Here is a 13260-nt window from a genome sequence, read left to right on the forward strand (position 1 = left end):
CACACCCTTCTTCTCCAAGCCTGTCTAATTCTGGGCACCCATTTTGCCTTGATCCCAAAGTCGCTAACTACTAATCTATGTTGTGGGGTACATTCTTTGCCAGGGTAGGTTTTGGCATTTATAAGCCGCCCTCTTTCCCTATTTCTGGCGAGGATGTAGTCGATTTGGCTAGAGTGTCTGCCGGAGCGGTAGGTGACTAGGTGACTGGCAGGTTTCTTGAAGTTGGTATTGCAGACCATAAGATTGGTTGCATCACAGAACTCCAGCAGTCTGGTTCCCTCCTCGTTGCGGGAACCGAAGCCATAGCCTCCATGTATGCCATGGAAGCCCCCAGCACGACGTCCGACATGACCGTTGAAGTCTCCAGCCACAAAGAGAAGGTCCCTGTCACTCGTCGACGAGGTAGTTTGCAAGAGGGTGTCATAGAATTGGTCTTTCAGACCATCTGGTAGCCCAGGTTGAGGTGCATAGGCTGAGATGACAGTAGCTAATCTATGATGAAGCACTAGTCTGATCTTAAGTACTCTGTCACTTACTCTAACGACCTCGATTACCTTATCCACCCATTTCTCCGCTAGAAGTATTCCTACGCCCCCGACCCCGTCAGTGTTCCCTGCCCAGAAAATCTTGTACCTGTGTTCTTTGCCTGTGAGGAACCTTGCAGAACCTCCTCTCCATCTTACTTCCTGGATGCAGCACATATCTACGCATCTCCGTTCAAGCATCTCAACAATTTCACCAGATCTACCTTTCAGCGTGCCGACGTTGAGAGTGCCAATCCTAACAGTATGGGTGTTGGGGGTGTGGGCCTGTAGCCTGGGAAGAGGAAAAGCAGTGTCGTGTACCTGAAAAGAAAACTTGCAATTGGAAGAATTCATAAGCAAAACATTACCTACAACCTGCAAACATTTCTCAACCTTAATGCGCTACCCAAAGGTAGGGGAGAGGATGGCCAAGGCCACTAGATGGGTTCCGGGAGACAGCCGAGGTTGACAGGATGACAAAGGGATGAACTTCCGGTGGAGGGGGCGGGATGACAGAGGAATGAACTTCCGGTGGAGGGGGTGGGATGACAGAGGAATGAACTTCCGGTGGAGGGGGTGGGATGACAGAGGAATGAACTTCCGGTGGAGGGGTGGGATGGCAGAGGAATGAACTTCCGGTGGAGGGGGTGGGATGACAGAGGAATGAACTTCCGGTGGAGGGGGTGGGATGGCAGAGGAATGAACTTCCGGTGGAGGGGGTGGGATGACAGAGGAATGAACTTCCGGGTTTTGTTGTAGTACTGATGGTAGAGGTGATAGTGCTAGTGGTGATTGATCGTTGTTGAAGCGGTAAAGGTAGTAGTAGTACTAGTGTTAGTGATGGTGGTAGTGGTGATATATTAATAAAGACATATATATATATGTGTGTATATATATGTGTGTGTGTGTGTCCAAATATATATATATATGTATATATATATGGACAGGGACACACACACACATATATATGTGTATGCTATAAATAAATGATCTTTCATGGCTGGAAGATGTTTATCAATGTGTTATTATCAGTTTTATCTCCTTTAGACACTTGTTTAGAAGTGTGTGTGTGTATGCATGTGTGTGTGTGTGTCTGTGTGTGTGTGTGTGTGCATGACATAAAAGCAAGGACTTATGCTTATCAGCTCCTTCTCAAGAAAACCATTAATTAGCCCCATTAATTAGCCCCATTAACACCAAGAATTGAAACAGAAAGTCAGACACCAACACACTTCTTCCAAGTTTCTTAGTTTAGCCTCTGATTAAGAAAACCTATTCTTCACAGATGTTCCAGCCATGACGGTCCTTTCAGTTTTTAAGTTTTGTGTTGTTTTTGTTTCTTCAGCACAAGTACATCTAACACTATATTACTGAATATGTTTCTTTTTTAAGATGTTAGGTTGCTTGACTTGAGAAAGATTTAATTGCTATTTCTTGCAATCATCATTGCCACCATCAGTACAACACCGCCACCGTCATAAACACTACCATTGCTACAACCATCATCCCAACCACCACCACCGCCACTGCCACCTTATTCATTAACTAGTAAACATAAAAATGTATATATTTTGTAAACAAGAAGAAGTTTCTATTTTTGAAGAATAACATTTGAAACTGGGAAATATATAAATGTATGTAGACATTAATTAGTAACTCAGTAGTTCCTGCTTCATGAAAGAAAAAAAAACAAGAACAATAACAAGAAGAACGGAAACTGCATTCTTTATTGCTTAGCAACAAAAGGGGAAAAGTTGTTTTTTTTATCTTTTTAACTTTTTTCTTTTTTTCTATTTGGTTTTTGGTTTTACATTACAGACTGATAATCTTTCGGCTTTGGTTCACTGTTCTGATGAATTTACATCATACTTTTTTATTTCTGTTGCTGTTGGATTGTTTATTTTGTTTTGCTTTCCTTTTTTTCTTAATATAAGTAAAAAAAATTGTTAAACAAGAACACAGTTGCTGCTGTATTTTGATGTATACACACGTTATGAGTTTGTTATCATAAGTCATATACACATGTGCTATGCGCGTGAGTATATATGTATATATATATATATATATATATATATATATATATATATATATATATATGTATATGTGTGAGCAGATAGGCACATGCTTACACACACACACACACACACACACACACATTTAGACATATAGCTAATTATACCTCCACCCATCCAATCTCTACTTGTTGACCCTTCCCAACACATACCCCACACCCCAAACCTCTTTATTTCTACTGAATGTTCCTCTCATATTTACATTGACACTGCTCCCACCACCACCACCACCATTTTTCTGTCATTCATCATAACCACCCCTACATGCCTCTGACTTCCATCTCTGTCACTGTGCATTTTCTCTCTGCCCCACACTCCACATCTCCCTGTCTCTAAATCTCTTTAGTGGGGGGTTGTAACACTGTTGCTCTCTACCCCCACCCCCATTGTTACCTATCACCTCATCCCCACTGACTCACTCCTACTTTCCTTACCCTCCACTAAACAGAGATTCCCTAATGACCACGCCTTCACCCATGTTCAACATTCACTGCAACCACTTCCATCCTCCTTTCCTATTCTCATGAACCTATCCCCAACAACCACCCTCAATTCCCCATTCTCTCTCTCCATCCACCTTATTGTAACTTAACAATGCACTCTGATAATTCTTCTCCACCACCATTACTCCAATTCCTGCTGGAGTAGCCATTTGTTCTCTCATCAGGCACAGATGATGTATATCATCATCATCATCATCGTTTAACATCCACTTTCCATGCTGGCATGGGTTGCACAGTTTGATTGAGGACTGGCAAACCAGATGGCTGCACCAGGCTCCAATCTGATCTGGCAAAGTTTCTCCAGGTGGATGCCCTTCCTAACACCAATCACTCCGAGAGTGTAGTGGGTGCTTTTACATGCCACCTGCATGGGAGCCAGTCCGGCGGCACTGCAATGGCCATGCTTGAATGTTGTTTTTCACATGCCACCTGCACATGTGCCATTATGGCAACGCTGGCAATGATCACACTCGAATGGTGCTTTTTACATGCACTAGTCATTGCCTCCGTGAGGCCTAATGTTCGAAGGTCATGCTTCACCACCTCATCCCAGGTCTTTCTGGGTCTACCTCTTCCACAGGTTCCCTCAACTGCTAGGCTGCGACACTTTTTCACACAGCTATCCTCATCCATTTGCACCACATGTCCATACCAGTGCAGTCGTCTCTCTTGCACACCACATTTGATGCTTCTTATGTCCAACTTTTCTCTCAAGGCACTTACACTCTGTCATGTGTGCACACTGACATTACACACAACTTGTGACTGGAGATGAAAAAAGGATTGTGTTTGAAAACGTAGTGCGAAAAAGATCCTGGAGTTTGTGTAAGGATCCCCCAAAACAGCAACCAAAGTTATGCTTTGTGTTTGGTGGGAAGGTAAAGGTGTTATTTATTATGAGCTTCTACCACAAAACCAGACCATTAATACTGATGTATGCTGTCATCAGCTGGCTAATTTGAAACAAAAAAATCAAAGAATTGAGGCTAGAGATTGCCAAAACGAAAGGGGTAGTGTTCCAACAAGACAATGCCCAACCACAAGTGTCTTTGATTAACCAAACAAACTTACATGAACTTGGTTGGGATTTCCTATGCCATCCACCACATTCTCCTGATATTACACCATCCGACTACCATTTGTTTTTGTCTTGATAGAACTCATTGCAAGGAAAAACATTTAATGATTTAAGCGCTGTAAAATAATTCAGAAGGTTGGGCCTCCAGCCAGGCCTTTTGCAATACTCTGGGAACTTTTCAGCACCCCCTTGTACATACATATATCCATACATACGTGTGTGCATTTGTATATATGCACATACACACAAGCATTTGTGACATTGTAAATATGACCTGATTGCGTTAATCTATAATCCCTCTACAAACAAGTTCATCTCAAACTTAACAGATTTGCTCCACCCTTTGATATTTGTAAGCGAAATCAAAGTTGCTTCTGCTAATACAGATTTATTAATGCACGCAGTGAGTGAAGGTGGTAATTTTTCGTGAATAGATTTGATTTAAATATCTTCTTCAAAATGGAGGTAAGTTAATTAATTTTAATTAATGTTATTTGTTACTTGTTGTTGTTGTTGTTGTTTAGCCTTGGTTCTATCTATTTGAACAGAATAAAAACTGAAATATTCCATTCCGGTAAAGAGAGTCCCATCTTTCTCATGCTATGTAGAATATACATTATCCAAAACTCTCAAACACTCCATCCTCTTTTCCCCAAAATAACAGTGTGTAATTTAAGGAGTATTTGGTTGGTATTTCTAGCAGATCAAGTATCCTGATAGAAGCAATCTTATTTGCTTAAACAGTTTTGTTGTTGTTTCTCTTCAGATCAACCTCCATCAAATCAGTCTAAGTTTTCAGCATAGTATATCTAAGACTACATTATCCAATGTATACTTACTTTTTTTTTAAACCAGGGAGTGAGGTGAGGGAGATTTGGCTGCTATTTCAAGAAGACTGAATAATGAGGTAGATAGTCCCTCATTGGTCCGTATTAATCGTTTCTTGATTAAGACACTTCTTGTTAGCAGAGGCTGCTTCATATTCTGCAATATTTTCTTGTAATTCTTATTTTCTAAAATTTCTCTTTGAGAAGTGATGGAATTAATAACAATCAATCTTTCTCTCTCTCTACAGATACACACACACACACACACACACACACACACACACACACACACACACATATATATATATGGGAGAATTTACGAAAAAAACAACAGACGAAGACAGGTGGTGTAAACAACAAATGGATGTATTAGTTTAACGCTTGGGAATAGAGAAAGTCTTTAATGTTTCGAGCTACACTCTTCATATATATATATATATATATATATATATATATATATGACACAGTATATAGTTAAGAGTAGCTTCATATGCACACATAAATACATATATACATATGTATGTATATGTATATATGTGTATGTATGCATGTATCTGTGTGTGTGTGTGTGTATTTGTGAGGTAACGTGGCTTAGTGGTTAGAGAGTTGCACTTATGATTGTGGGAGCGTGGTTTCAATTCCTAGACCGGGTGGTGCATTGTGTTCTTGAGCAAAACACTTCATCTCACATTGACCTGCAATCACTTTGACACCTGACACGTGGCACACCATGGCACACTGTGGAACCTGTTCACACAACATCGATTTGATGATGAGAGTGAGCCAATGTACGGCAAGACGAGCATTTGATCCCAATAAACAAATCATTTGTCGTTCAGCAAAAGCTGAAAGCTCACACATCATCTTTGATGGGTAAGTCCATCATATCTTTATATATTTATGACAGGCTTCTTTCTGTTTCCATCCACCAAATCCACTCACAAAGCTTTGCTCACCCTGGGGCTATAATAGAATATATTTGCTAAAGATGCAATGCAGTGGGACTGAACCCAGAACCATGTGGTTGGGAAGCAAACTTCTTACCAAACAGCCATGGCTGTACTTGTACATGTGTGCATGGACACACAAACACATGCACATACGCACACATATATGCTGTATGTATTTCTGTGTACAGATGAAGCTACTCTTAACTATTTACTGTGTCAATAAAATATTTTAACTTTCCAACACTTTAAAAATTAGTGAAAATGCAAACATCTTTGCTGAACTAATGAGAAATCTACAATTACTTAATACAAACTATAACTTTAGATTTATAATTATAATCATTGGAGTACATGGTTTCTTAACTATCTGCTTCAGCAGCAATTTTGAGAAGCTAGGCTTCAGGAAACCAGAAAGAAACGAGATAATTAGGAAATTACAGCTACAAACCATAAGTGACATTATGAAAATACATAAATTATTAGCCTGTAATTAGTGTCCCTGGCACACCACTCCCCAAAAGGTATGAACAAACAGAAGGCAAGCACATGCAAGCACAGAAGACGCACTTCAAGGGTACACCCAAAGCTTTATTGAACAGATTTAAGAGTAGCCCTGAAGCCTGGCAGACGCAAGCATAAAACCTTCCTACCTGGTGAAGCTACACCAACAGAGACCCTAACCACTTCTTATGAACAGAACTGCAGGACTGTAGGAACACAGAGAAAATGTGAACTGCATAATTCCAGAATCAACTCCTTATTTTTCAATCCTGGCAGGCCACCACTGCCTGATCTGCAGTAGAGCCTTCTGAGCACACATTGGTCTGATTGACCACAGCTGGACATTCTATCCCTTGTCATCTTTGTCCATTGTTGTGAAGATCCTTCACTTTAAATGTTGTTAATGATTGTGGCTCAACCAATCAGCACTGGCTATCTTATTATTATGATACATATGCCAAACTTTGATGGAAGTGCATGGATTTTTTTGCCAAATAATTTTAATGAAGATTCTAGAATTTTTGCTTATAGTCATAAAAGCTGGTAAATTCAACCTCAAGTCTGAAAGCCACTAAGTTGTCACTGAGTCGAATCTATGTCACTTAGTGAATTGCTCTCTCCTCTTCTTTCACTTTTCTTTTATTACATTCTTATGGTACACTTGACAAAAAGCTCTGACCTTAACTTGTAGAGTGCGTTGTGTAATGCACATTATGCAGTGATTGAAATTCCTTGCACTACTTTCCTAACTGTTATGGCCACTGAAGATTGTTTCATTATATTATTAGATGTACACTTGTAAATATGCGTTAATAAAATATTTGAAAACCCAATGAAATTTTATTGTAATCATTGTCCTCACATGAAAACCTACTTAATATTGTGAACAACTAAAAATTTGTGACTAACAACCACACTGAAAATTGTTGTGTATCCATTATTTATTGGATCTGCACAAAGAATTAACAGGTGATTTATAAATGTTTAAACCCCTTTGATGCTAACATACCTGAAACAACCTTTTGGCCTTCTTGTATTAAATTGATTTAAATTAAAACTTTCCACCTAAATTTTATGTTCATTTATGTTCCAAACCCCAGCTTAAAAACGATAAAGTCATTTTACTAAATTCTTCCTTATTTTCAAAATGAATTGAAACAAAGTCAGCATTTTTCCACAGAAATTATGGTAACAAAAGTGTTAAATTGTCAAAAAATTTTGATGAAAGGTTTTAGTTTTAAATCACTTTATGTCCCAAACACCAGCTTAATAATAGTAAAATTGTTTTACTAAATTCCTCGTTATTTTCAAAACTAATTAAAACAAAGGCAGTTTATTTCAATGGAAATATGGTAATGAAACAGCTGAAAATAAGTTATGAATTCTGCTGACACAACAACTTGACATGAAGAAACCTAACAGTGCTTTATCATTTCTAAAAATAATCACGTTACATTCTTTCATAAACAAATATTATTTTCACAAAGAGATAATATCATTTCGCCATCTCACTCAAGTTTAATTCAGCCTAAACTCAGCTATATTTTGTTTATATTGTTTATATTGGTTGGGAGATGGGTGAATATCAAAAAGCAAAGAGTTGGACTACTTAAGATCTCTGCTTATCCGACATATTTTGTCCAAACCATGAAGACAACATACAAAGGAATGGAATGCATAAGAACATCAATTAATTGCAGAACAAATAGATGTCTGGAGGGGAATTGTTTGAGCAGAACCTAAGGTATTTTATTTGAAAAATGTTCAAATTGCCTGGAAAACCAGGAGATTATAGAACAAGTTGATTACACTAATTAATGATGTAGCCATGCTAAAATTGTATTACTCTTACTCTCTTTTACTTGTTTCAGTCATTTGACTGTGGCCGTGCTGGAGCACCACCTTTAGGCGAGCAATTCGACCCTAGGACTTATTCTATTGGTCTCTTTTGCCAAACCGCTAAGTTACGTGGACATAAACACACCAGCACTGGTTGTCAAGCAATGTTGGGAGGACAAACAGACACACAAACATACATACATACATACATATATATATATATATATATATATATATATATATATATATATATATATATATATATATATATATACGATGAACTTCTTTCAGTTTCTGTCTACCAAATCCACTCACAAGGCTTTGGTCGGCCCAAGGCTATAGTAGAAGACACTTGCCGGAGGTGCCATGCAGTGGGACTGAACCCAGAACCATGTGGTTCATAAGCAAGCTACTTACCACACAGCCACTCCTACGCCTATTGCTGAGAAAATAAAAATGATATTAGTAAAATGTTTGATTACAGCTCTGGTAATGGATGTCAGAATGTCATAGGAAAGAATTCTAAGATGGATTCTTCAAGCCAAGCCATCCAACAAGAGACTTTGCAGTAAACCAAGAATCAGAAAACTGGATTCCATCCATCGTCTCAATTGGTTACATTTTGGAATCCAGCAGGAAAGCGAAATGATGATTGCTTCTGATCAGATCCTATGAAGGATGTTTCTGAGAATTCCACCCACCCTGGATCTTCCCATGAATAACGAGCAGTAAAGATGGTTGGTTGATGGATGGAAATGACAATATTTTATGATACTGTTGATACTTGTATATCGTTGCCATATCAAGGAAGAAATTCAAAGAGGAACTTAGAACTGAAGAAATATATCCTGTTCTACCGAAAGATGATAATCTTGGAATAAATAAGGTGTGTTACAGGTTCACATGGAAATTAGAACTTGTGGAATGGAGCAGTGGCCATCTGTTTGTTCTGGTTTTTGTCAACAATGTATACAGACCAGTTAATATTGCTAATCTGGAAATAATGAAACATCTCTGTCAGTTAATCCACTTTTATGGCTCAAGGTTAATCAGTAAATACATCCATTCACATGTACACACACCTACACACACACGCACATAGACATAAACACAACATACATATACATCTGCATACATGTACATGCATGGAAACACATATATACACACGCAAATGCATGACTGGAGACTGTGAAAAGACTTACCACAAATATTGCAGACATGTTTCAGTTCTGAATCTGTTATTTCATTGTGTCTTTTTTTTTTTTGTGCATGTTTTGATTCTCTTTGGACCTTCAGAGGTTTGTATTTATGTAAATATATATATATCCACACAAACACACACAGAATCATGCACAAACACTTATACACACACAAATGCATGTGCATACATATGCACACATCTAGAGATGAATAAACAAGTGACCCTTCACGTGGTTGTCTGACCTGCTAGGAAGAGCAGCCATGCGTCCCCCAAATCAAACACCACCATCGCTTTAGAAAGGGAGATTTTGGATAATGTAATTTTGGACAGGGCTTTCTTATTAGCACTTTAGTCCCTCAGACAAACGACTGTAGTGGGTCCCCAACATTTAGTTTTTATTAACAGAAAACTACAACGAACATACATTAACATTAGAACCGTAGACCAGTGGGTTCATTGGACAACTGCACCCTGTGCTTATGTCGTAAGACAGCATTGGTTCTGGACTGTCAATACAGCGGTAAAAGACAGAATGGTCACAACTGGATTCTCTTTCATTGTAGATGTGAGCTTGCAACACTTGTCAGGTGTCAATGTGATTGCAGAGCCATGGGAGATGATGTGTTTTGCTCAAGAACACAATGCACCACCTCATCCAAGAATTGAAACTACTATCTTTTGGTCATGAGTGCAACACCCTAACCACTAGGCCATGCATATACAGACATATGTATATATACACTCACACACACATACACACACACACTTATTCTATGTAGTGACCAGGTATGATCTGCTAAAATTAGCAGACAAATCTGCCTCAAATCATTTGCCCATCTAACAATTCCCTTTCATTAATTAGGGGCACATTAAGTACACTATATCTGATAAATGAAAGAAGGGATTGGATGGTCGTAGCTTTGATCATGAAATGCTTGGCTGATCATGGGACAAACCTGGGGCTAAACACTAACACAGACCAACATATCATCACCGGACAAAATATCAAACAGATTTTAACAAGGAAAACAACCAAAAGCTATGCTTTCTTAACTCTTCATCGTCAGACTCAAGTAAGTAAATCCCAGATGTTTCTTGTGTTTCAATAAATCTCCCACTCCCACCAACTTGCCAGCATCTGTTGCCAAAGCTGTATTCTGGAGCCTGGCATCTGAAATACTTTACTATGAATCAAAGATGGAGTTTCATTTAGTTATTTAGTCGTTTATTTATGCATTTGTTATTTTTTTTTTGTGCCGTTTTATGTTGAATTTGTTTTTTGCTATGGACTGAGTACGTGTGTGTGTGTGTTTCTGTGTGTAAATACATATACATCCATGAATACATAAATATTTCATTATTACTATCATCACCACCACCACCAACATTATCATTACCATTGCAATCATCATCGTCGTCGTCGTCATCATCATCTTCATCATCATCAAAATCATCTTCATTATCATATTCATAGTTTTTACAATTGCTATTCAAAGTTGAATACCATCGAATCGTGATGCCAATCCTTATTTTTCGGTAGGCTTCCTTATTGCACATCTTCTCCAGCACTTTTGGTGTTTTTGCAGGATGTCAACAAATCTTGCTTTTGCCCAACCAACTTTATTGTGAAAACACACACACACACATCCACACCTGTTTCTCAACCATGTAGTCCTGGGTTCAATCCCATTGCATGGCAACCTGGGTAAGTATCTTCTGCCATGGCCCTGGTCTGACCAAAACCTAGTGAGTAGATTTGGCAGACAGAAACACAAAGAAGCTTTCTTTGTAAATACATGTGTGTGTGTGTGTATGAGCATGTGCATGTGTTCTGTATGCGTGTGCATATTTGTGTACCCTTGTCTTCACATCACATAATAGTTGTAAATGAACATGTCCAGCCATGGAAACAGGTAAGGGTTGGTGACAGGAAGGATATTTATCCTTAGAAAATCTGCCTCAGTGAGTTCCATCTGACCCATGCAAGCATAGAAAAGTGCATGTTAAAATGATAATGATGATGACATACCGTCCTCATCATCGTTATCATTGTCATTTTAACATCCTCTTTTTTGTGCTTGGCTGGATACTCTTCCTGTTGCCAACCCTCACTTGGTTCTAAGCAAAGTAATAGTCTCCCTTGACTAGACATGTTTCCATAGCAAGATTGGAAACGGAAGATTCCACTTGTATGACAGTAATAATCATACAACATGTAGATAAAAGAAGGAAGGAATGCAATCAGTTTTAGACGTCTGGTTTTCTGCTGCCGTCATGTAATCTTACAAAACTTCCTCCTCAAAAGTGTTTATAAATTCTGAACCAATTTCTTTGGTGAAAGATTGGGTTTTTAGTAAACGAATTCCAGTTATCTTTTTACTCCTGTGATATTTTTTTTATAAAAAGATATCTTTTTGCAGATCAAAAAAGGTTAGAAATGGTAAACTTTGGATGGTAAAAGGCAGCTCCTTAATGTAACTAGTTTAGTTGTTTTCAAAGCAATCAAAATAAGGTGCCCTCTTAGAGAATTGGTTGACACCAGATAAGGATTACGATTGGTTCTTAACCAGCAGCCAATTCTGCTTTTATTTAACACTTTTTGAGACCAGCTTGCCAGAAGCTGCACCTGCTTCTGTAAAGTAAACTTTTTCTCTGTGTGTGGGGGGGGGGGTATCACCATCATCATCATCATCATCACCATCATTTAATGTCCACCTCCTGTACACATGCAAACATTTATAAATTACAGCCTCACATCAAAATTTCATGTTCATCTTTGTTACAAACAACATCTTAATAGAGACAACATTAATTTGCTAAATTCTTCATTATTTTCAAAATTAAAGTAAATTTATTCATCCATTTCCTTTTTTTAATTGGAATTTACTTTAAAGAGTACTTATTCTATAAATGAAAGTCTATAAATGATAGAGAATGTGTAGAATCTGTCTACACACACACACACAAGGCAAGGTGGCAGAATTGTTAGCCCACCAGACAAAGTGCTTGGTGGTATTTCATCCATCTTTCCGTTCTGAGTTCAAATGTGGTCAAGGATGACTTTACCTCTCATCCTTCCTGGGTCCATAAAATAAGTACCAGTTAAACACTGGGGGCCGATGCAATCAATTATGCCATCTCATTAGAGTTAACATAAGTGACAAAACATAAAGTTAGGACAAAATATTAGAGTGAACAAACTTGGTGCATAAGAAAATTAGACATTTCATTCTTAATGATCTGACATATATATATATATATATATGTACACAGGTATAAGCATTTACATGCATGTATGTTTACATGCATATGCATCATTGTAAGTATCAGTGTGCATACTGTGACAAATGGGAATACATGCATACATACATACATACATAAGTACATGCATACATCAGTACATCTATATGTACATACTACAAGCTTAACTGTTGGAATGTTCAACAGATTTTTACATATTTTTACAGTTTCATCAACAGTTTGTAATTAGTAATTTTTTAATTAGCCATGTTGCGTATGTAGGAAAGCATGTATTTATTCATGCATGTGTGTGCATGTTTGTTCCTGTGCAAAGTTCAAATTTTATTGGTTCTTTGCTGAGGCAGAGCAGAACCAAATTTTTCTTAGGTTCTAGTTTTATGTTTCATGTTGTATAAATGTAGGTTTACATGTAACATGAGAGGATGAACATGTATAAATTATATAATAAATTTAAGAGAAGGTCGTGTAGCTTGCAGCAACACTGACTAAAATAGTTATTTTTGT

The 13260-nt window shown here is 37.9% G+C and overlaps 1 protein-coding gene across 4 annotated transcripts in view; it reads left to right on the forward strand.

Moving 5' to 3' along the window:
• The first annotated feature begins 3851 nt into the window (after positions 1-3851).
• The window catches only part of LOC106878525 (GRAM domain-containing protein 4), a 182881-nt gene continuing 173472 nt past the window's right edge, over positions 3852-13260 (forward strand). For 2 of the 4 annotated variants that reach the window (XM_052971961.2, XM_052971962.2), the window contains exon 1: positions 4507-4642. In XM_052971961.2, coding sequence (XP_052827921.1) covers positions 4637-4642 — 6 coding nt within the window. In that variant the 5' untranslated portion in view covers positions 4507-4636. Of the gene's footprint in view, positions 4643-13260 lie in introns of all 4 variants that reach the window. The other 2 variants (XM_052971959.2, XM_052971963.2) reach the window with 2 other exon arrangements.

The sequence above is a fragment of the Octopus bimaculoides genome, chromosome 11, assembly GCF_046866305.1.
Source record: "Octopus bimaculoides isolate indiv1 chromosome 11, ASM4686630v1, whole genome shotgun sequence".
NCBI lineage: Eukaryota > Metazoa > Mollusca > Cephalopoda > Octopoda > Octopodidae > Octopus > Octopus bimaculoides.